Source organism: Camelus bactrianus, chromosome 28 (assembly GCF_048773025.1).
Source record: "Camelus bactrianus isolate YW-2024 breed Bactrian camel chromosome 28, ASM4877302v1, whole genome shotgun sequence".
NCBI classification, from domain to species: domain Eukaryota; kingdom Metazoa; phylum Chordata; class Mammalia; order Artiodactyla; family Camelidae; genus Camelus; species Camelus bactrianus.
Genome location: NC_133566.1, coordinates 10048822 through 10074545, shown reverse-complemented (window position 1 = coordinate 10074545; position 25724 = coordinate 10048822). Strand labels below are relative to the sequence as shown.

At 46.4% G+C, this 25724-nt stretch overlaps 1 protein-coding gene across 1 annotated transcript; it reads left to right on the top strand.

Moving 5' to 3' along the window:
* Nucleotides 1-3831: 3831 nt before the first annotated feature.
* SLC5A7 (solute carrier family 5 member 7) lies at nt 3832-25508 on the top strand. Its single transcript, XM_074354546.1, has 9 exons — nt 3832-4237; nt 5431-5659; nt 10157-10270; nt 11022-11177; nt 14931-15079; nt 16548-16691; nt 18285-18438; nt 20420-20637; nt 21566-25508. Exons 2-9 carry the CDS (start codon nt 5482-5484, stop codon nt 22190-22192), a joined length of 1740 nt encoding a protein of 579 aa, XP_074210647.1. The 5' UTR covers nt 3832-4237; nt 5431-5481; the 3' UTR covers nt 22193-25508.
* Nucleotides 25509-25724: the final 216 nt, after the last annotated feature.

The following is a 25724-nucleotide window of genomic DNA, read 5'->3' as shown; positions in this document are numbered from 1 at the left end:
ATTCCAAGGTGCTCCAGTCTTCGTTCTTTTTGAGTTTAAATTTTATCTTCTGTAAAATAATAAGCAGTTCAGTTCAACCAGGTCTTTGACTAGAAGTTCTCCAAGCACAGTGCTGAGCGCTGAAAACATAAAGAAGAGTGGACGGCGGCCTCCCCTCCACGGAGTTCACAGGCTGCTGAGAAGCAGACAAGGGTTCTGCAGACGTTTGACAGAGAGACGCGGAACGGCTGCCAGGAAGCTCGTCACCCGGTCTGGACACAGACAGGGATCATGGGAGCTTCTCCTGGAACAGTGTCTGAGCCAAGTCTAAAAGGATGAAGAGAGATTAGCATCACACAAGCTGGCCAAGGTCAGGAGGGTGTCTCGGAAAAGTTGCTGGACCCATTGGTGAGGGCAGAGAGTCAGGCAGAGGCAGAAGGAGCCTGTCGCCTCTTCCACACCATCAACCCCCATCAACACAGCTCGTCGCTGCTCCTCCCAGACCCTCCTGCAAAGGCAGAAATTGGATTCAGTTAAAAACTGGTCAAGTAGAATCCAGACCTTAGTCTATGATGTGGTTAATAGAATATATAAACTCCTGAAGGACCCCAAGGTTATCAGCAATACGTTTCTTTGCCATTAGGTAAGGAAACATGCAGTGACATTTTTTATCCACCACACCAGTCGTGAAATTTACTGTCACTGGATGTGGGAACATCCCTAGACTTCACACACAAGCACATGAAAAGCATCATGTCATCAGGGAAATGCACACTTTTCAGACTGGCTTTGTTCACTTAGTCGTATGCATTTAAATTTCCTCCATGACTTTTCATGGCTTGATAGCACATTTCTTTTTAGTGCTGAGTAATATTCCACTGTCTGGATGGACCAGTTTATTTATCTATTCACCCACTGAAGGACCTCTAGGTTTCTTGGTTGCTTTCAAGTTTTGGTGATTATGAATAAAGCTGCTGTAAACATCCATGCAGAGGTGGACATTAGTTTCCATGTAATTGTGGGAAGCTCTGGCTGATGACGTGTCTGTGTAGGTCCATCCGTGGTAACAAATGTCCCTTCTGGGGAGAATGTTGATACTGGGCGAGGCTCTGCATGTGAGGGGACACAGGGAGAATTAAGGAAATTCTTTTTCAATTTTACTGTGAAACTACAACTGCTTCTAAAGAAAAAAAGAAAAAATGAGAAAAAAGTCTATTTAAAAAAAATAAAACAATTTCATCTCTTACCCAAGATTTGCTGAACCAGAATTCTTGCTGGAGGGTGGGGGCACCTAGAATCTGACATTTTTAAAGCACTCTATGATTCTGATCATCACCCTGGCTTGGAAATGACAGGCCAGAAGTGCAATTGAAGCTGAGGGTAATCAACTGAAAAACTGAAAGTTTCGAGTGAAACTCATATGAGGGCACTTGGACGTTATGGAGGACTGCAACATGAGGAAAATGCATCCCCCAAAATCTCATTATGCGTTTTCACTCACGTTGGAGTCATGTTCAGTATGTGTATGCCAAGTGATGTCACCATCAAATTACCAGCATTATTAAAAGAAAAAAAAAAGATGATTCCCTGGACCATACTTTGAGCAATTGGCTTGGGCATAAGCCGACTGAGGACAGGGCTGTTTTCCATCAGTCGCTTGACTGTGTACCCAGCCCGGGTCACAATTCCAGGCACAGAGTGGGTGCTCACCACGTGTTTACTGAATGAATGCTCCCCCTCCTGCAGGAAGTGCACCCCATTCTGTTTGCAGCCTTTTGTTTGTGTTTTCCCTAAAACCCATGTGCATAGACAAGATGCAACTTTCCCAGTGTTTACAGTAGTTACTGGGGACATCTTTTGCTTATTTCCTTCTGTCCTCTCACTGACGATAAATTGCAGAAGGGAGGGGACTGTATAATTGTCTGCAAGTTTCTCTGTACTTAGGACAGAGCTTGGAACATCAAAGACTCTTGGGAAATGTCTGTTAAATTAATGAATGATTTGGAAAGGCCAACCCAGCTTTTCAATCTGCCAGAGCTGCAACTGATCTTCCACTGGCATGAATTTCCCTCCCTGCAAGCGGGATGGTATATTCTCAGGAGCGTGGGGGCAGAGACGCAGACTGAAGACAAAAGAGGAATGGGTGGCAGGGAGGGCACATCCCGGAGCAGAAATTCACAAGCAGCAGCATCCCGAGATGGGACACAGGAGCAAATGAGCAAACGTCTCCCCAGAAGCAGACTCCGTGCGTCGGCAATGGTTATTTCCAGCTGCTGCTCCTCATCATGGAGGACAGCTACTCTGCCAGGTCAGAGTTGCTCTGGCCATTTTCAAGGTCATTGTACCTTCCCAGATCTGGCACTGAATCTGGGGTCTGGCAAGTCTGGCTTCTTAAGTGGATTAGGAGGAGCCCCACAGAGCCCTGCGTCCTGGCCGCATTCCCGGGCATAGTTCTCTGAGGAGAGGACAGCCTCCTCTCCGTCCCTCCTTGGATGTGAGTCCACCTCCTGATCTTAGCCGTGGCACCATTTCATACGCTGCGGTTGCCCAAGCCTGCCCCGCTACCATCACACATTTCCATCATCATCACCTTAAGTACATTCCGGTAGGAAAGATGTAATTAACCTGCAGCCAACATCCAGAATCAGAAATGCAGTTATAACAGTCGAAAACAAAATGAATGAATGAATTTTTGTGAAAAATTACTCGAGTGATTTTGTAAAATTCCATCTCTGTTTTCCCTCTGTCCATTTCTCAAAATTGCTTACATTCATAACACTTTCATGTGAAGATGGATTTACATAGATAGGCGTGCAATCACACAGACCAGACAGGATAACCGGGTGCACGGGCCCTTCTCCCCGTCCTCCTCTGCCTCCGTGGACTTTGTCTAAAGCAGAGTGGTCGGATGCTGTCACTGTGCATGCAGAGAACAAAGAAGAGGAGTGGTGATGTGCATTTGAAAGTTCATTTCCAAATCCAGTGCAAGAAATGGGGGACGACCTGACATTTTGCATTGGGAGAGGTGGACAGGAGTCAGGAAACACTCACTTATTCTGTCAGCTATTAGATTTTCCTATTTCGCTGTTTAATTCACTGGCAGGGCTGGTGGGACATGGGACGAAGTGAGAAACGTGGCCAGAGGGGCTGTGGCTTTGTGGCTCCCCTCCCTTTTTCTCTGTCTCTTCCTTCACTCACACACCCACAGAAATACGATGTCTGTGGTTCTCTATTATACAGATATCTAAGTACAGCTAGATGTGAATGTAGCCACAGACATATAATCTAGGTATTAGATATAGATACTGGGTGCAGATAGAGATTTAAAGCTTATATAGCAAAACTGTGCAGCCCTGGAATAGGGTACTTAGATGGGCGGCAACCTGGTTGGTCAAGCTTGTCTGGCTTAGGAGATACCTTCATTGATGTGGACAGCTCCTAGAGTCTTTCATCTTGATCCCATTTTTAAGTGGAAAAGGTATGAATTTTAAAATGACTCTTGAAACCTTCCTGAAAGGTCTCCTTCAAAGAACCCGTCAGCAGGGAAGCTGAAATCAGCCTCCACCCGAGGCCCCGGGAGGCGGCCGGTGCGCACCAGTGAGAGACGCCTCAGGAAACCATCCCCACAAGGTCTCGGGGGGCAAGACCCCTGGACTCCTCCCTCCTCTGCTGGACCTCCAGCGGCTCCATCTGAAAACCTGATTTCCTGAGACCCTCCCCGTCTCCTCATCCCCTGCTTCCAACCAGAGTCGTGGGGAGCTGGAATTGGAAATGACCCTGGGGAATCACGCCGTGTTTCCTGGAGGAGGGGAGCGGGAGTGGCAGCGCCGCGCCCGCCTTGTCGGGCCGGGACCCCGCGGCTCGCTGGCCCGGAGCCCAGAGCCCAGCCCGGCCCGGCGGCTCCGGCCCGTCCCCTGCGCCCCACGCCCGCCGGCTCGCGGGCCACTTTCCTCTGACGTCCGCCTCCCCGGCTCTGACGATCGCCCGCCGGCCGCCCTTATAAAGGGGACCGTGACCAATACTGGATCGATCGCCACTTCTCCGCACCCAGTGCCCCGCGCCGCGCCCACACCTATCAACTCGGCGCGCGCCGCATTCCTGGAGACGCCGGGTGCGGAGACGCGGGAGCTGGAACCGCCGGACCCTGCTGCCCCTGGGCCCCTGACCGCCCCTCCCGGGTCCCGCGCAGCCTCGGCCTCCGCCGTTCCCGAGAGCAGACGGGACCCGCGGAGCGCTTCCCGGCGCCGCGCATCTCCAGGTAGGAGCGCGTCGGGCCACCCCTCCTCCGACGCGGCTCGGTGCCTCCCGCGGGGATCCCGGTGGATCGGCGCCCACAGTCCGGGCCCGCGGGTGCGAGTTGGGGCGCGGGGATGCCGGGGGCGCGGGGCGCAGGGGAGCGGCCGGCGCGGGGACGCCGGGGGCGCCGGCGGCGCAAGAGAGACAGCGGCCCTTCCCGGTGTTCGGGCTGGCAAGGCAAAGCCCGTCCCGCCTGCCAGGAATCCGAGGGGCTAGTTCTTTGGCCCAAGGTCCATCACCCACCTGCGTGCGCGCGCGGATGTCTGAGTCTCCCCCACACACTCGCTGTGCGAACCGGGAGTGTGAATGGCCGTGGTCACGAGAGGGGGGAATAACAGAACAAGAATTCCAGAAAGTGAAGGCATTAGGACTTATCTCTCTTCCAAGAGTCTTGTTTTGAATGCCTCTGACGCCCCGTTACCTTTTAGGCATTTCTCTATTTTTGAACGTTTTCTTGTATGTGCCATTGGGGGTGGGGGACAGATTAGACCACTGGAGGGCGGTGGAATCCGGAGGGGGACCCCTTAAACAACACAAAGTCTTCAGTGGCTGCGGTGACTTGAACCTTGAGCACTTGTTGAAAATTGGAGGCCGTGTGATATTGAAATGGATTTTCCTAAAGTTTTTTCCCCCACAGATATTTGCATGTCACAATGCTTTTGGAACCATTCCCTGAAATTATTGAAAGGAAGGTTACCATAATGAATGAATGAACAATGAATGAATGAATGTATCAATTCTCAGAGTCATCTTTTATGATACAGTTGCACTACTGAGTAATTCCAGATGGAAAAATACCTAGCTCCAAAAAGCAAACACAGCACACTCTTTGTAAGGGATTTCTTGACCGAGTTACTGAGCAAAAATACAAGACAAAGTTAATTGTGCATTGCAAGTATTTCTTCCACAAAAAATGATTATGCTTCTTAAACAGCATTTCCAGTTTGCTTCTGTTTCTTGAAAACTCGAAACAAGGTGGACTTGTTGACTAGAAATAGTGAGCTCATGGACACTTGTCGGTAATCGCGGTTGAACGGGAGATTTCAAAGCACTGTTTCTTTTAAGTGGTGCCGGCCCTCTCAGGGGCTGGCCGGTTGAGTCCTGGCTGCCTGTGTTGGCTTGGCTGGTTGATGAAGCATGCTGTTTTTCCCTCAGAAGCCTTAATGAAGTAGCCAGGTGCCGCAGAACGCGGAGCCCCAGGTAACAATGGCTCTCCAGGTGGAGGGGCTGATAGCCATCGTCGTGTTCTACCTGCTCATCCTGCTGGTCGGCATCTGGGCCGCCTGGAGGACCAAACACAGTGGCAGCTCCGAAGAGCGCAGCGAGGCCATCATCGTTGGCGGCCGTGACATCGGCCTGCTGGTGGGCGGCTTCACCATGACAGGTGGGTCCCCTGCGCCCACCCCTCCCTCTGCTCCCCTGAGTGACTGCAGGCAAACTTTGTTCTTTGTCCTTGGGGGATTACAAGTGTTCACTACTCATATATTTTTAAAATAATTTTACATTTATGTAGAACAAAAATGCAGCGGTTTCAAGTCAGTAGCACTTGAACAAATGATTTTATGATAAATCACCAGACAGAGTGTCAGTGAAAGCAGCCTGGGCTCCCTGGGCTGTTCAGTGGATGAGACAGTGAAAACAAAGAGGTGGAGGAATGTGCAAAATGTCTTCATCTTAAAGTTGTGTTTCTGTTCCTTAACGTGATGAAGTCAGCGTCTCCCCCTGTTCATTAATACAGGCAGAAAGCTGTGACTTTGAGTAACCTTAATGAATCCTAACTAGTCAATGAACACTAACTAGTGATGGTTTTAAACCTGGATAAATTAATTTGGGAGCAACACAATTGCAAATTGATTGATGTCCTGTTTTGAAATCCTATTCTCCCATTTAATAAGATAATTTACTCACAGAAGGAAAGCACATTTATTGTTAGGGATCCACAGCACTGGGGGGGAAAAAAGATTTCCAGGAACATTGATATAAAAGGGAAACAGCCAGGGCATGTCGCGGTAGGAATCCTCCAGCTGCCAACCGCAGCTCTAACCCATGCGAGCCGTCTCTGTGCTGGGAGCCGCAGGAATCTCTCCTCTGCCCAGAGGTGGTTCTGAACAAGTGACGACTGGTTTTCTTTTACATTCTTCTCTCGGTTGTTGACAATAATTCTACGAAACAACAATTTAAAATTATATCTTTAATATCACTTGATACCTATTCACTGACAACACACATTTTTTTCATTTTAGAGTCTTTATTAGGTTTTTAAACATTAGCAGCCTAGCCCACACTAACGGGAACTCAGTGAGCGCTCATTGGAAAACTGTCACATCAGAATGATGCCAATCGTCAGCCCTGAAGTGCTCGTTAAAGGTGATTCACCCTGGATATCAAATAGTTACCAAATCAACCCGAAACCTGCAATGTTGTAGATAACTTTTGGACTCCAGAGTCTGCCTGTCAGATATCCACATTTTATGTTTAACTCTTCGCCAGATGTCTGTGGTTTTATTCGATCTTCATGGCAGCACTAGGGAAGGGCTCTGGGTGGAGTCAGGACCCAGAGTCACGTGGTCTGCAAGGACCAGAGCCAGGACCGCACCCTGGTCTGGCAGCCACGCCAGGGCCCCCACCACATACCACGTCCAGCCCTCCACAGCCTTCACCCCATTCTCCATGAAGGGGCCCAGGGTGAACAGAGCTCTTTTGGACCCTCTGTCTCTGGTTTTTTCTACACACACACACATACAGAAAAATATATGTTTTGCAAAAATATTTTCTCTGATACATAAGATGCAAAATTAGAAAAACATAAAAACATGAAGAATAAGAATTACACACACCTGCAGACGTTTGCTGAGACGTTGGCACAGGTTTTCGTGGCGTTTCTCTTACTATCCACTAATCAATGAACAACATGCACACCTGTATATCTTCGCTTCCAGTTTTCATTGTAGCCTGAACATCTCTTCTTTCCTCTAAAGACCCATACGTGATACTGTATCTGAAGTGGATTCAAGTATTGTCATTGTATTTCCCTCAGATTTCTCCTCTGACAAAGAAAACAGGTAGGAAAGCAAATTAAAGTGACCAAAGTTGTTGATTCAAAACTGTTGAAAAGAATAAATGAGTTGTGTATACCAAAGTATTTTGTTCATTGCAAATTATTATAACATTCTCCTACTCTAATTTAATATTTATTATGTTCATAAAGATAATAATTCAGATTTTTATGATTTAGAGTGATTTTTTAATCTAATAGGCTATTACAGTGTATTAAAAATTTGAATTATGATTTTTCTTAAAAAGTGTCATGCCTGAGCTCAGCTTTTAAAGATTTTTTTTAAATCTCTCAGAACAGAAAAAAGCCTTGATCAATATCATAATTTAATTAAAATCCAAATCACGTTATCTAACTCTTGTCAGATTCATTGATTGTATATTTTTGATGAAAAATAAAGATTGAAAATAAGAATGCATGTAATTTAGAATAATTCTGGCTCTCACTCGTGAACCTGACATGAAATATGCAAACCCGCAAAGCAAATTCTGATGTAGAAAGCATCAGATCGATGAAAGTGGAGGGACTGTAATCGTAATGAGTAACCAGCCTGCTGGTCTGTATTTTAATGTCTGCAATCATTCAGGCACCAATTTTCTTCTTAGAAAGACAGAGGAGACCCCCACCGTGGAAGATGATCACTGATAAGTGCTGTGCTTGTAAGACCATCAGACGTCTACTTTCTTTTTCCCTCTTATTTTCTTTTTCTTTGTGTGTGTGTGTGTGTGTTTGCTTGAGATTCTTTACTAGACGTTTACTTAATGCGGGGAAGCGTTGCTGGTGCGGTGCCAGCAGTCCCAGGGGCCTCGCAGGAAGGTGAGGGTCTCAGGCACTGTGCCTCTAAGAGTCTCTTCCTCTGGGTCCTGGTTACATGCCCAGTGCGAAAAAGCGTGTTTAAAGTTCAGCAGGGTTCAGGATGAGAAAAGCAAATCACAGAGTTTGCTATTTATCAACACCCACAGAAAAGCTACCGTGAAGATGAGAGAGGCAGCTAAGTACACGTTTGTCCACCTGAGAATTTTTATAGTAACTCTCCATTAAGTGCACTTAAAATTCCTTTACAGGAAGGTCTTTTCATGGTGACCTTTTAAAGTGGTGTTAACCCCTGAACATTCTCTCCTCTTGGCTTTGTATTTGGATTAAAAGCCAGATACATGTTGACAAGAGACACAACAGAAACACGTGGGGCTGGCAGTTTTGTATCCATATTACTCTCCTTATGTTCTAACTGTGAGATTTCAGAGAACTTTTCAGAGTCAAATTTTATTCCCCATTGGATGATACATCCCAGAATTCAGTCTCATATCTGATGAGCTTCATACCAGCCTATGTTCCTCATAATTTTACTCAAATTCTGTCGAGGGATAATTTTAAATATTTCAATCATACTCTTAAAAGGACATAAACTGCAAGGATTTGAGTGTTTCGTTAACTTTCCTTTTTCAGCAAGTATCAACTATTATATTGTCTTCTCAGAGAAAATGATAGAGTTTATAGCTTATTCTCAGCCCAAGCTTACTTAATCAAAATGTGGGGGTTTTTTTGGGGGGGGTCTGTGACCTCTTTTCTCCAAGTCTTATGTTAAAGAAATGTTACTTAATAACATCTGAAGAAAATGTATTTCTTGTTATTCTCTATGAAATAGCAGCCATCTTACTGAAAACACTGGATTAGAACAAAGAATTGCAAATGGCCATGTGGTCAGTGCTGTAAATTCTACTGAAGGCAGGTCTGGCGCTAAGTGTGAGGCGGGTACTGAGGAAGTCAGAGGAGGAAAAGGTCATTAGAACCCGCTTTAGGAGCCCTGCCGGTAAAAGTGTCACCCTCCTCCCTCCAGTCCCTCAACAATTTAAGGTAGTAATACAACTCAGTTACAATTCAGAACAAATTCACCAAAATCCTACGTACCCAGATGTTTACCAAGTGACTCTATTAATGAAAACACACCCACCCACCCACCATGCATGCACATGCACACCCACCCACACATACCTATACATATGCATGCATACACATTCCTTCATACATGCATGTGTGCATACATACACACGTATGCACACCCACACGCACCCATACATGTGCACACATATGCATACCCACACATACACACCATAGGCACACATACACATGCACACACATGCATGCATATACACATACACATGCCCCCACACACCCACACATATGCACACATAAACACATGTAGATGCGCACGCATAGGCACACGCACGCACGCACACACACACCACTGCTTGAGGACAACAGTCATGGTCAATGAGAAAAGATCAGTACCATTAAAACAGAAAGATCTTGAAATGAAGACCCTGGACCCCTGTGATGGTGGCTGTTGCAGTATTATTGAGATATAATATAACATATCGTATATGATCCCAGGCTTTATGATACAATAAATCACTTAAAAGTGCTGACGACTAAATGGATTTAGAACGTACCTGGGGCCACACGCTTCAGTGAAACCATAATGGGAGCTCCAAAGGTAACCTTAGATTTTCTCCATATCACTTTAAAAACCATAAAAATAGGTGAATTAATGTAAATAACAGAATGACTTAGGACATTGGAAATGTTTGATCTTTGCCGTGTAACCAATACCAAAAAAGTATCGAGAGCGCACATGTATTTTTCCTGCCTAAGTCCTTGAAGCCCAGCGCGCCTCCGCCGCGGTTAGAACCCTCCAGCCCGGACCCGCCGCGCGCCCCGTGGCCGCCTCGCCAGCCGCTCGGGGCCGAGGGCGGCTGGGCCGCGCTGAGCAGGTCCAGGGACGCCGCGTATGCCCGTGTCTTCCCCTCACTTTTTATTCTGTTGCAGCCACCTGGGTCGGAGGAGGTTACATCAACGGCACAGCCGAAGCCGTGTACGTGCCAGGCTACGGTCTCGCTTGGGCACAGGCACCCATCGGATACTCTCTTAGTCTGATTTTAGGTAAGCAAAACCGTAGACCTGAGTGACTCCGTCCGTAAAGCGTAGAGACCAGAAATACAAATAACAAGTCAAGTGATGTGGACCACGATCGTGGGAAATGAGACCAGAAACCCCTGAGCAGCTCTTAGCAGAAAGTGATAATACTTGTGTTTAGACCATCGGATCTCTTGATTACGGATTATGTTAAAAAAAAAAAAATGTCCCTTGATCTTTTAGTTATCAGAACAGTGGGTTTTGTAACAGAGTGATTTTTTTTCTTTCAAAAACAGTGTGGGTGTATCATTAAAAATGAATCCACTTGAATGATACCTGAATTTCTTTTTGTAAATCAAACTAGTAAAAGGTTGAGAATATTATGTAACAGAGAGTTCCTAATATTTTTTTGCACTTAGAATACTTTTAATGGCTCTCGTGCTGAATCAGATGTCTGAACGTCCTGCTGGGCCATCCAAACGCATGAAGACATTTCCACGAGAGCCGTGCTGGTCCAGGTTTCTCGGTTCACATGCCTCAGCCATGCCGGGCACAGCCTTGGATGCATACAAGGACAACTGTATTCAGAAATTTCCACTGGGTTGCTAAATATTTCTTGGTTTTACACTCACAGGATTGTGCAGACTGGTCTCTTAACACATCTAAGTGTGCTAAAAAAATTCCTGGAGACGTTACACAGAGTCAGAGATGGGCCAAGACTACTACTGTGTTACGGATTTTTTATTTTCTCACTGACACTTGCTTTCATGCCCTCTAGGTGGTCTGTTCTTTGCGAAGCCCATGCGCTCCAAGGGCTACGTGACCATGCTGGACCCGTTCCAGCAGATCTACGGCAAGCGCATGGGGGGGCTCCTGTTCATTCCCGCGCTCATGGGGGAGATGTTCTGGGCCGCGGCCATCTTCTCCGCCTTAGGTAAGGACCGGCAGGCGCTGGGCTGGCAGCATCACCCGGGCTGGGGAAGCGTCAGGTGCATGGCTTCACTTTCTCCAGCCTGAGGCGGGGCCACCCTGGCCCTCCTCACCTGGACCACCCCCTGCTTACAGTGTGGCCCCTCTGCTGACCTCCACTGGTAGGAGACATCCTTCAAAAATGCAGATCTGAGCAGTGCGTCCCTCTCCTGCTGAAAACCAGGCTTCTGAGCCAGGCTAGGAAGGCTTCTTGTGACTTGGGCTCTGGTTCCCTCTCTCCCTCCCTTCTTCTGACACTCCATTAGGCCCGTGCTCTCTGGTTTGGACTCATACCCCCTTTCCTTTCTCACCTCCATCCAGCCAGCCGGGAGGTACCTTCAGATCTTCTCTGGTGTCACTACCCCAGAACTGTCACCCTGGAAGCCTCTCCTCTGGTCTTCCTTCCTTGGACGCTGGGACTTTTGTGTTCAGTGGTCTTATCACTTGTAAGGTTATGTGCCTGTTTGTCTGTTTCCCAACTTCCAACCTCACAAAAGGCATTCTATGTTTCTTGAAGGCAGGACCTGTGTCTTGCTAGCTGTTCCAGTCTTATCACAAACAAGCAAATGAATGAATCACCTACAGCTACTCTTTCTACAAAAGAGAAGAAGGAAACCCGTGTCCCTTCCCTTCTCAGTGAAATCCCACTGCGTCCTAGAGTGCGGGCCGCAGGCTTGTTCAGGGATGTGGGAAATGGGCTCGTTCAGGTCTCACCTATGCCAGGATCCGTCGATGCTAAAGACATCCTGTCCTCGGACCTTGGATTCTCAGCCCACTCTCAAGACTTAGAAAAAACAGATTTTGGTGAGATTGTGGGAGAGCTTCAGGCTCAGTACCCCAGCCTTTCATCGAGGGGGCACCTAAGCAACCATACTGGGTGCAGTTCCTTCCCGATGACCAGCAGTGTCAGGAGTTCCTCATCCTTCCTGAGGGAGCTGCGTCCATGTGTGACACCAGGCTTCCCTCTCATCTTACAAATGGGGATAAATGGTTTGCGTCCACAGCCAGACTTTAAGTGGCCAAAACCAAAGTCGGATAAGATGAATTTCCTTCTATATTCCAGACTACAAGCTTGTGGTTTCAGTGTATCACCTGATCTGGTCTCTAACATCAGACTTTAGTTTACACCACCTTTCACTTCTTTCTCCCTAGACTCCCGTACAGTCATATCTTATTTTCTTGGCCTCCAGTTGTGAAATGAAGGAATGACTTGGTGGAGAATAGAAGATAATTTGATAGTTATAAATTGCTGTAATAACTCACTGAAACATGTTGCACTTTCCTGGTTCTGGGTAATCATTCTCCATAACTACCACGGCACAGCCTAATATATTTTGCATAAAAGCACACCTCCCTCCCCACCTGCTCTTATTAGCCAGGAAGCAATGGTAGCTTATTTGTCATTGGTTTCAACACCAGAAAATTTCAGTTTTAAGAACAAACTGCCTGCTGAGATGTCAAAAAAGGAGTGGGGTGAATGTCTAACAGGGTACAACGTGTTCACTCTTGCTGAAGAAAGACCAATTTATATAACAGAGCCCTGAAGGGAGGGTAGACTGAAAAACCCATTATTTCTAAAGTATTTTGGAAATACAAAACATAATAGCTAAGCCCTGAACTTTTCGGCAGTTAGTTATGTAAATATCTGTCTACATCTGTGTGTGCCCATCAGTATACGTGTAAAATATGTTTATCTCTTACACACACACACATACACATCAAGCAACAGACATGAAAACAGTGCCGCTGCTCTGGAAACACAGGCTCTGGCAAAGAGAATGTGTGTGTGTTTTTAAATTAGCACCTCTATTTTCTTCAAAAGCAATAGTTGGATGTAAGTCAAGTCAGTGTTACAAACAACCTGGGACGAGATCTGTCACCACCTCGCTGTGAATGTCACCACTGAAACTTACGAGAGTCTTAGACTATCTTCTTGGTACAAACAGATGACTTTCTGACAACTTCTTAAAGAAATGTCTATTTACACTTTTAACAGCTCAAATTCAGTGAGTTTTTATAACTTTAGTTGCAGTATATTTATTTCTGTGGCTGCATGAGTAAATTAGTATTTCCCAACAGATCTGGAAGTGTAACTTTGATGTGACTACAAATGATGGAATTATTTAGGAAGTATTTTAGAGAAAAAAATTATCCCAAACTTAATAGTGGTACAAAAGTGAATGACTTCTTTAAAACCACTGGGTTACAACCAAATGGCAGCATTTAGCAGGGTGTTCAATCTTTAGGCTCCAAGTCCAGTGATCTTCCTTCCATAAATATAGCTCCCTGCCTTTTGGAAGTACAGGATTAATAGAAATTTCACAGATGGGTGGAAAATTAAACAGTATCCCAAAGAGGTCAGGTAATAATTGGACTTTTCATAACTCATGAGATATAACTTCAAAATGTTGTTAATTAAAGCAGAGAACAAGACCAAAGATGAATGGCCAAAAATTGCAACTGAAGGTTTAACATGAAGTAAATAATCTCAGGAGAAATAAATAACTTGTTAGCTCTCCAAAGAACAATAACTCAGTCAATTATCCAAAGCCATTTACAAATAATTTACCTCCTTCCCTTGTCTTCACCTTCCAATTCCTTACTAGATTATTTCTTTCCTCAGTTGGTTTTTGCTCAAAAAATTAATTTAGTTTTGTTACCAAAGCCAAAGCACTAAGGCAAAAAAAGTCTTGAAAAATACTTTGTGTTGTTATCTTAGATCAAAATATCTTAGACTGCTCTTTAAAAGAATGGATTTTCATCCTGGGTGGGTGTTATAGGCAATCACCACGCAGCTGAGGAGCTGTGGCAGAACGTAAGATTGCAGTGAATGACTCGAAGAAACCATGGGTTTGTAGCATGCACGCTAACAGGATAGGAATATCGTGGCTGCATTTAATGACATGAAATATAAACGAGACACTTTTGAGCACAGTGGGGAAAGGGTTTGCAGAGCAACACGTGAATTCTGAACTGGCGGCCCCAGAGCCACCGTGGTCCAACTGTCCACACCTCAATGTTCTATTGAAGATGCAGACTTCAACAAAGTCATAAAGTCAGACAGAGACTGACTTCCAAGGCAGGCTTAAAATTTGGATGATGAAAATGATTTAAAGACGTGATGCTGAAATCTAGGACTTTTCAGTACCCTGCGGTCCTGGGAACAGGACTGGAAAATGCTCCACCAACAAATAAAATAAAAGCAGTTTTTCACAAAGTTGAAAGAGAGAAAGTTGGAAGGTGCAATTTACCAATCGCGTCATTTTCTCCCGCAAATTTGTTTCAAGCCTTGGTACCTTACGCCGAGAGTCATCTAGTGAAAGCTGTCAGACAGAGTCAACACAGATCAGCGAATGAATCCTGACTGTAAGATGTGGAAATGGGTGATTCTGCTTAAGGCTAGTTTTGCTCATGGATGGGGGCATATACACTGCGTGTGCCCAGTCCAGTCAGAGTCTCAGGTGGCCAGTGGGATCACTGTGAGGTCTCACAGCAGCGTTACATTTAGTGTGTGTCATGGGATTCTGTAATCATCCTGTGAGTTTCAGCTTTTCCCACATAAGTGAGCAAGGCACTAACTTCAGAGAGAAAGGTTTTAAACTCATGTGTGTACACATGCGTGTGTGCGTGTCCATAAGTAGACAGATGCATGTTCAGTCTGCAGAGAGTCAGGAATTTAGTGTGAAACTCCCCTGAGCTGTCTCGTCCGACCCTCCAGGCGCCACCATCAGCGTGGTCATCCACGCCGACGTGCACTGGTCCGTCATCGTCTCCGCGCTCATCGCCACGCTGTACACGCTGGTGGGCGGGCTCTACTCCGTGGCCTACACCGACGTGGTCCAGCTCTTCTGCATTTTCGTGGGGCTGGTAAGTGGGACCACTCTCATACTGTCTTTCTTTGTCTCTCTCTCTTTCCTTCTCTCTCCCTCCCTCCCTCTCTTCCTCCTTTTATAAAAGATGATGTGGTATTTTCTACTAACTGAGCAAAAATTAATAGAAATGCTATCTCTTACCAGACGTAATACCTGGTAAGTCCTATACTGTTTGAAATTTGTAATTTCTCCATGAGTTAATTAGATGAGAAACTCTAGTGACATTGTGAGAATCTGACAGAAAAGTGGAGCCTCAGTTAACTCCCAGGAAGGCCTAGGACACCCTTTCTGGCACCCTTTCCTGCTGCAAATGTAACTAGTGAGGAGGAACCAGCTCTGTTGGCTCCTAGGTGAGGCCCCACTTGGCTGAATAAAAGGCCAAACACAGCTCGTTTTCCAAGCTTCAAATTGCTATGCGTACAGACATAACTGATCAACGTATGCCTAAAACTACATCCATTTCTCTAATTCTGTTGATTTTGCATTGTCCTTGGAGCTGCACAGATGTAAACCCAGGTCCCATGTGACGTCCCCTCTGCTCCCCACCCCCTTCTTCCCTGACCCTCTGAGGGCTGCCCCATCTCCCTCCTCAGTCCTTTTGGGACCAATGCCATGGCTCTGCTTCAGGCCTTTGGGTGACTTCAGTGCCACCTCCTGCTTTTGACTCCTCCCTTCCTCTGATCTCACTGTTTACATCTACGACAGAAGAATTTCAGAAGAAGTACTGTTAAAATCTTTTTAAAACTCAGAAGAAATTCCTCTAACTTCCAGTTGCCCACAAAACAAGACACAAACCCCTTAGTTTGCAGGTCAGGATTCCCATCACTTATCTGTCTTTATCTCTCCCGTTTCCCTGAGTCACCCAGGCCAGCATCCCTGTCACCCAGCAGGTGTGTGGGTGCGTGCACACCTGCACACACACACATGCACACACTGCGCATGCACACCTGCACACACACGCATACACATGCACACACGTAAACACACATGCACGTACACATGCACGCACACACACATCCTGTGGGGTCCCCACGCTCCACCTCGCTCCACCTCGACCAGCTCTCCCTTGCCCTCCTCCCTACTGGTACCAGGCTCAGTCTCCAGGGTTTGTTTCACCCACCAAGTTCTCAACAGATCTCTCCTCATCACTTTAATAAATGGGTATCTTCCTCTAATTCAAAGAAAACACAAAAATTTCTATATGTTTATACGTAAAGTTCTCAAAGTTAACGTTTCCTTCACAGAGGCTTCCGGTGGCTGCTCTGCAGCTGATAGAACACAGTGCGATTAAAGCACAGAAGCTGACAATGCATTACATTAACTTTTCCAAGTCTCAGTGTCTCACAGAGAACCTGCTTCCAGGTCCTCCCCTGAGCAGGAGGGAGGGATGGCCAAGCCGGGAGGCTGGTCCCACGAGTCCCAGAGGCCGCACACAGCCTGACACTAACGCGCTCTGCTTGCAGTGGGTCAGCGTCCCCTTCGCACTGTCCAACTCCGCGGTCACCGACATCGGGTTCACGGCCGTGCACACCAAGTACCAGAAGCCTTGGCTGGGGACCGTCGAGCCATCTGAGGTCTACACGTGGCTTGATAGCTTTCTGTTGTTGGTAAGTGATGCTCTTGCCCCAGGAATGCCGTCTCTCCCTTGTCCTAAAACCACCCATTCCCACTGCCGGAGAGCTCCAGCTGGTCCGTGGAAGCCAGACTTGACCTTCCTTACAAAGGCTGATGGCCCAAGTGTCCAGAGACACTCGTAGGTAAATTATGACCTGTCAGCTCAAGTAGTCACTGAAAATACTGATGAACATGCATTGGCGTTGGAGGGCGTTCATGGTTCGTTGATACACGGGTTGCAAACCAGAAGGAAAAGCTGTGGAAGAGTATAGACAGACTGGAGGCAGAGGATTGTGAATTTTAGAATTTCTTCTTTTACGTTTCTTTTTTTTTTTTTTTTCTTTCACTTTTGAGCATGTATGGCTTTGACAAGAAGGAAATTGCTCTGGACACTCTGATTAGCACAGACTGGCAATAATGAACAAGAAGACATCCCAGGTTTAGAGCCCAGTGAAGGGGCCTAAGAAGCACCTCTCTGTGCTGGGGTGTGGGGGGCCCCTCATCAGCTCGCCCACTCATATGACAGACGTGCCAGAGGATTTTCCCGGCCTCCTCTCTAGCCACCCCCACCCCTGACCTCACCTTGTACCAAGTACACACTGGGCTCAGAGCTGCCTCTTGGGTTCCTCCTTTTTCTTTCTCACTTGGAGTCTTTCCCAAGAACCCGCCTCTCTCTCCATGTCCACCTAGTGACACTCCCTGATGCTTACGGACCGACTGCAGTGTCCTTCCCGTAGGCTTTCCTGGTCCCCATGCCACAGTCTGCCTCCCTCTGCGACCCCAGATGATTGTTTCTCCTCATTTCTGTACTCTTCATTCTTTATAGCATGCAACAAACTACAGGCTAGTTCAGTGTCTCCAAACTGCTTCATGGTACGTCCTGAACTAGGATGTGAAGCATGCCCCAGCGTAGGGATATGCAATTATAAATTGCTTCTATGTACTGTACTCACACATTGTGTAAGTCCTTTAATAAAACCACATTTAGGTACGAGGTAAAACGAGCGTAAGGAGGAGTTCTAGTGTCTTCTTGATGCCCTGCACGGCCCCGAGCCCTCTGCATGCCCGCCTGGAAGACACCGAATGTGCTGACCTCCCAGCGGACAATCTCACAAGGGCAGGAACCATGCTTCACTCACCTTTGGGCTCTGACAACCAGCACATCGCCTGGCCCACGAATGGAGTCCAGAAATATCCATTGGTCTGTTTTGATTCAAATTAAGCTTCATCGTTTCAGAATCTTAATTTTCTGAGACAACTTTGGTGGTTAGAACCCCCAGGAAAGAACAAATTGAAGGCTTCCGGTAGTTGTAACGCAGCTTTACGTAGGTAAATTAAGGAAAAGGAAGGACTGCGCTATGTAATCGTGAAGGAGGAGTTCTGGCCGCACCCTTGGAGCCGTGACAGCGACTTAATGGCAGCAGCGCAGATGAGTGGCGGGTGGGACCATTTTCTTCACTCCAGAGCCATACAGATGACTGCTCTGAACGTGACTGTTAAAAAAAAAAAAAAAGTCTCACGTTAACAATGCGTAACAGCTGCTGCTGGCCTCCGGCTGATTCTGCGTCCCTGTGGTTGTCGTGCAGATGCTGGGCGGGATCCCATGGCAAGCCTACTTCCAGAGGGTCCTGTCTTCGTCCTCAGCCACCTACGCCCAGGTGCTGTCCTTCCTGGCAGCCTTCGGGTGCATGGTCATGGCCCTGCCCGCCGTCCTCATCGGAGCCATCGGCGCGTCCACAAGTGAGTCTCCTGCGGCTTCCCCACGTGGTCAGTTACCACCTGCCCTCCCTCCCCTCCTCTCACCGCGCGCAGTTCATAGCTGCCCATCGTGTTACAAATTCAACAGATTGTTTTCTAGCTTAGATGTCGTTTGCTCACATCACCAGTAAGACTTCTGTGAGGACCCTCCCCACCAGGGTTGGTGTATCGATGGATTCTCAGCCAATGTGCACACCGACATCATGGGGGGAGGCAGAGGGACACCCCAAAGTATCTATTTCTATTCTACCCCACTGGGATTTTATTTTAACTGTCTAAGATAGCGTCAAGGACCAGTGTTTGTTATAAGTCCCCTCGGTGAGTCAATGCCAAGAGCCACTGGCTCAGAAGAAGTGGACCTGCATCTGTATGACCGCTAAGGACCACTTTGAACTTGAGGGTCCTGTTTACATTTTCAGTGGTTTTTTAAGTAAAGGTTTTCTTTCTTGCAGAAATCAACCCATCTGTAGGTAAAGATAAACTAAAGCACTAAGTCCCTTAGAGCGTGTCTCACTCAAAACTGGTAAAAAGAGCTTTTTAAGGGGCTTATCTCCCAGGATGCCTCTATCTGGAACACTTATTCAATCTCACCTTTAATGTGATTGTGCCCATTCATTACTTCTGAACCTTACGTTCCCAATGCTATGCCGCTTTCAAGAGCATTTCATGGAAATACAGCGCATTAACCCCACATCCGGGGAGCCCTCTAATAGAGGCAGTTAGAGCAGATTAAAGAAGTTTACCTTTCAGTCGGCTGCGTTCCGTAAAGATGACCCAGGGTGATGCTCACAAGGCTGCTGTGACTTCCAATTAATAGAGATGATAATTGGATTATTTAATTTTTAAGAGTGCAGTCATGGTTCCTAGTGTATTCTGTACTCCACGGTTCACCCATGATGTGAGTAAACACTCAAAGTGGCTGACAAAGGTGACTGTGTGCCTTTGAATAGAAGATAGCATTTATGTCACAACCAGAAAACAGGTCTGACCATTAGTGGATGGGTGGGTGGGTGGGAGGGTGTTATAGGAAAACAGACTAAAGGAAAAAAAAAGGTAAGCCTATTTTTTCTTGAATTAGATCTGCATTCTTGGTTGTTATTTCTGCCACCACAACATCTCAGTTAACACTATAAAACTGGCCCCATCAAAGTATGACTTTGAACAATTGCAACAGAAAAATCGGGGAAGGGACACCACTCCCCTCTGGTCCTGTAACCACGACATTGAAGAAGTTGGGCGAGTGAAAATGGAGCTGTACTCAGGGCCATTTAAAGCTTCCGTGCAGTCTTTGGCACCTGCTAGTGCACAACACACTAAAGAAGTCGTGCTTCTAAAGATAATCCTATGTTTCAAGTCCTTTTACCATGGAGTCCAAAACCCCTGAAAATTTCAGCCTTGTAATTGCACTTTTTACTCAATAAGAAGGAGCAGTCCTTGATCTGTCATGCCTGTTTCCAGTAAGTGGAATTCAGTGCAGGAAGGAATTTACCTGAGAGAAAAACAATGCGGAGGAAGCTCCAAAACAAGGCTTCATTGAGGGGGAGAATGTGTGTGTGCAGCTGAGGACCGAGCAGTGAAACACCAGGAGCCCTCCCACGTCTCCCAGGGTTCGGAGGCACACTCCACGCTTCGGCTTAAGAACACTTACTGTCTGTGATTCTGCACAATGTAATGCCACCGCAGCGGAGGAGAAATGTAAATAAAACCTCTCCCATTCTGTGCAGGTCTTGTGGATAAGACTTAGTGTCACCAAAACCCGTGAGAAACCAGGACCAATGAGACAACTTCACTGGACCAGTCCAGGGACCCCCCACCTAATTAGACCAACATCCCCGGTTAGACTATTAGCTGCCCCCGCGATTAGACTAATCCACGCGTCCTGAATTATTTTGAAAGCCGCCTGGTGAGTGGGGTGACCCAGGTGAAGACCGCTGGTGGTTGTGTTTGTTGTTTCTGCCCACAGACTGGAACCAGACCAGCTACGGGACCAAGGACCCCAAGGAGAACCAGCAGGCAGACATGATCCTGCCGATCGTCCTGAAGCACCTGTGCCCCGTGTACGTTTCTTACTTCGGCCTTGGGGCCGTCTCCGCCGCGGTCATGTCCTCAGCCGACTCGTCCATCCTGTCGGCAAGTTCCATGTTTGCCCGCAACATCTACCAGCTGTCGTTCCGACAAAACGTAAGGATGCCTCCCTGCGCATGGTGTACCTGTGCTCGCTGTCGTCTTCCTAATACCCCGCGTGAGAGTCTGACCCTGCCTCCATCAAACACGGCGGGTTAAACTGTGCCGCGCCGTACGCACACTGCGCACGGAGGCGTTCAGGGCGCTCCGTCAGTCGCACTAATACTGGAGGGCACTAGTCACTATGACCGTTTCCCAGGAGATACGGTCACATTGCAGTCATTTAAACATCTTCTCTTCATAACAAATCGAATGATGAAACCTAAAATATCTTAGACAAACTTTGAGTTGAACTAAATACGATAAGAAACCTGAGACCCCTGGTGGGGACAGAACGTGGTAAGTCTTGATTCCGTGGGTGCTGGTGTCACTCCTGCCCCCTCCCCGCCGGAGCCCAAGTCCATCTTGGTCAGAAAAGAGCCTCTCAATTTGATTTTCCTTATTGAAGCAGAGGGTGTGGAAGGCGCTCACCGAGGGGCCCACAGTCCCCTCCACCCTCTTCCCCGGCTCAGGCCGGCCTCTCCCTGGGCTTCCCGGGTCCCAGCCTACAAAGCGCTGCCACTTGTTTTTTAAGGTTGCCCTCCTCTGCGCAGAAGGCAGAGGGGCCACGCCTCCCCCGCCACATTAAAAACCATTCCTGAAGGTGGGAAGTAAGCTTGCTGGTTCCCCTATGATGACACAGGGCTCAGCCCACCCTGGGATGCAGCCAAGGGCAGGGTGGTCTCTGTTCCTGCACGTGTTCACTGAGACCCTCCCCAGCCCCCCGTGAGGCTTGCCTCATGTGCTTCACTGTGGCTGAGGCTGGGTCTGCCCATAGATCGAGCCAGGAGGACCCGGGGACTCTTAGAGCGGCTTTAAAGCACAGGAGGGCTTCTCAGTCTCTGCACGTCCCAAGAGAAACTGACCGGCTGGCGATGTCTTGCAGGCGTCGGACAAGGAGATCGTGTGGGTCATGCGGATCACAGTGTTCGTGTTTGGCGCATCGGCGACGGCCATGGCCCTGCTGACGAAGACGGTGTACGGGCTGTGGTACCTGAGCTCTGACCTGGTCTACATTGTCATCTTCCCACAGCTGCTCTGCGTGCTCTTTGTCAAGGGCACCAACACCTACGGGGCGGCCGCCGGCTACGTGTCCGGCCTCTTCCTGAGGGTGACCGGCGGGGAGCCATACCTGAACCTGCAGCCCTGGATCTTTTACCCCGGGTATTACATGGATAGAAGCGGCATTTACAATCAGAGATTCCCGTTTAAGACCCTGGCCATGGCGACCTCCTTCCTCTCCAACATTTGCTTCTCTTATCTCGCCAAATACCTGTTTGAGAGCGGAACCTTGCCACCAAAGTTGGATGTATTTGACGCCGTTGTCGCCAGGCACAGTGAAGAAAACATGGACAAGACAATTCTGGTCAAAAATGAAAACATTAAATTGGACGAACTTGCACCCGTGAAACCTCGGCAGAGCATAACTCTCAGCTCGACCTTCACCAACCGAGAGGCCTTCCTTGAGGTCGATTCCAGTCCGGAAGGCTCTGGCACTGAAGATAGTCTGTAGTCGCCCATCCACATAAAACTCCGCTTTCTCAAACAGCACGCTCGCAGGCTAGTCCCGGAGGATGGTTTGCAGCATATAAAACATATATTTAAAAGCAATGCTCACGAGGACAAAGACCCATATCCTGGTGCAGATGCTCAAAGGCAAGACAGGCCAGAAGGAGGCCCCTCTGAAGCAGCAGCTCTCTCTCCAGACTTCTCATCCTCATTCAATTCTGACTCTAGTAGCTCTGTTCAGACGTGAATCAAGCCCCACTCAAAGAAGAGAGAGTCAGACAGACCGTTCACCTTTGTTATGGAACAAGGAAGTCGAAACGAGTGAACCAGAGGTGGGCAGTCCTGACCCGACTCTGTGCACTGACGCCCCGCGCGTCTGGTTTGAGCATCGCACTGAGGTCATGAGAGTCCGTCCCCATCACCCCACTGGACGGTGCAGTGAGTTACTCAGCTCACCTTCTCAAGGTGACGAGTGACTCCTTCTTTCACGTCTTAACTTTAACATTTGCTGAATATGCACTTTGTTTTCCTTTGAGTAGCGGTGTGTATTATCCTGAGCGCAGGCAAAGCAAACACCAAAAAATATCGCGGAGCGGCATTTCCTGACGTGTGAGGCAATCGGAGAGGACAGTCCATCATGGTAGAGGGTCCCTGGTTCCTTGGAGAGTGTCTGCAGCCACCACATGCCTTGGGAAAAGCACCCAGTGAGGAAGGCAGGGGCACTAGGGAACTTCAGAGCAATAAATCACAAAGGCCGTTAAGTAGAGAATGGAACTTCACCTTCATCTGAAGCTCATAAAGTTTTGCTTCAAAATAAAAGAAATAATGTTTTTAATAGCCATCTAAATTAGCACAGGAAGTGAAACTGAGCCAGCCATAAGGTGAGGTAGCTACCCACGGATGGTTAGTGAGAGACAGACAGACCACACCTGCTGCTAGTAAACTAGAAACACAAAACCACCCAATTTGGGATATTCATTCATGAGGATGATTTAATGTCAGGAGAGCTACTCGGTGGCACTTTTTTATGCATAAGCCAGTCTTCAGTCCTGGACACATCACCACTCCAAATGATAAAGAGTGAATTTTAAAATGCAGAAGAAAGCAGAAAGTGAAAACAAGTCCTAATGGGAAGAAATCGTCCATTGTAGCATTTGACGTCTACATAACTTTCATGAGGTTGGTCATTATAGATTATTTTGCTCCTTTTCTGGAGTTACAGAAATATATGTGTATACATATACATAATGGTTTGTGTCCATTTTAGAATTTTAAATGCTTTCTCACCAGGCGTATTATAGGAGCAACGGGCGCTGTGTCTACAAAAGCAGAATGAACTGACCTGATGAAAAATTATCCAAGTATCTGATCCAAAAAAGAAAGGCAGGCTGAATTATTCAAGCTGAAGCACTTTTTCCAAAAAAAAAAAAGAAAAATTCTTTTTTTGCCATTCGTAGACAAACTGAAGTTAATTCAATATTTGATATTAAGTCTATAAGTTGTGTTTGAGAAGCTAGAATTCCTTTTTTTTCATTTCAATTGTCTAAAAGCATCAAATAATAATCTCCCTTGTTACTGAACATACATTAAATGTACAGGGTAATGGTTTAAATATGAAATTAAGTAATTTTACATGTTGCAATGTCCCGCATTTTTAATGCGTTAGCCAAACGTGATGGTGACTATGACTTTGCATTCAGAATCTTTACCAAGCATCATCCATAACCTGAAGGAAAGAGAATTCTTGTTACTCACCTGTGTGATCAGATTCTCCTCTATGCCCGGTACCCTATGGAGTCCTTGGAAAGGAGCATGGTTTTGGAACCAGTAAGTGTAGGAGTCCCAAGATTCTCAGGCATGGATTGAGAGAAGAACCAGGGGCAGAAAATACATAAAAAAAAAAAAAAAAAAAACTACCAAGCTGGAAACATTTGACCCCTAAAGGTAATTAATGGATGGGGCCTGCAGCTCCCGGGAGACGTGCTGTTTCAGACTTGCCACGCTTCCCAGCGCACTGCCTGGGTAGTTCTTTTCACCCATCCGTCACCGTAAGTTTTTGTTTCAACTCCTTGAGGCACATGCTTCCAAAGAAACTCATCACCTGTGGTCAAGTAGACTGAAACAGGGCCACGTGGTCCCCACTGACACTATGCTTCACAGTTTTGTCAGGCAACAATTGTCCAAATGATCATATTTAAATCCAATGAAAAAGAATAAATACTAACAGTGAAAATTTCTTCTATTTCATTCATTTTGTAATAGTAGAAAGATAAAGGGGGAAAAGGTTTACCTTGTTGAAAATATTAAAAACTAGAAAACTTAAATAATTTAAGCTAATAAATAATGTTCTGTTTTTATTTAACTCATTATTTCCTACCTACTCTCAAACTAGATATACAAAAGATTAGTTTCATGTAAAATACACCAGTGGATGGCTAGATATTGGCAGACAATTTTTTTTTCAAAAGGACAAAAAGGTTGAGGATCTAAAGGAATGGAACACTGGTCCCAAGGTCTTTGTTCGGGTTCACGCACAAATTTCCCCCACGTTCCAAGGGAGGAACGAGGCTGTGGAACGTGGTGGAGGGTCTCCGTGCTCATCACTGGCTCTGTCTTGGCATCATAGGTAACAAGCAGCCTTGTAGTTGACATACTTCCCCATTGGACCTAATTTTCAAAAAGCCCATCCTCCATGAAAAATAAAACAGAAACATCCCAACATAGGCTGTGTTAACCTTTGGAAGCAATACCTGTGGATAAAGCGTTAGAATAAAACAGGTTTGTTATTTTCAGAACATGTTACAAGTGTAACATGTTCCTTGTGTTGCTTTAATGTTGTTGTTTTTTGTGTGGGTTTTTTTTTTTTTTTTCCACATATACTCTTCAAAACATCCAGCTTGCAGCTGGACTGAAATGTCAGCAACAAGCTTTCCAACACTCAGCATTAAAATCCAACCTCATTGCTACACTTACAAGTAGTGAGTTTCGTGTGAGTATCAAATGAATGTAAGCTTGCAATCAGTGAATCTAATGTAATGGCCATTAGCTTTCTTTGTTTGGAAATGACAAACTAGTGTTGTATTTTAAACATAAATGTGACTTTTTGTTTTTAGCCTTTAAGAAGATTTACTCTGGTATAATGTATAATTTATCATAAGTTTGCTACTGAAGAGAAAGATACACATAATAGTTCTAAACGTATATTTTTGTCTGTCAAAATATTATGTAAATTGTGCTTCAAATAAGTAGATTTGCAACTGTCCATGTAAATGTCTTAAATGTAATGGTATTATATTAAATTGTGCTGGTGCAATTCAGGATATGATTGTCTGGGTTTGGCTTTGGGGGCCCTCTCTTAAAAGGAATATACATGATGCTTCAAGACAGTTAAGCACTGGAATTGAAATAAACCATCTCGTTACTGGAACAAAAGCAAATGCTCAGCGGAAATGTTGGACCTCCCATAAATCTTGGGGAAGTCTGATATGGTGTCTCAAAAAAAAAAAATGTGAATTACTTTTCTTGGAAAAGAAGTT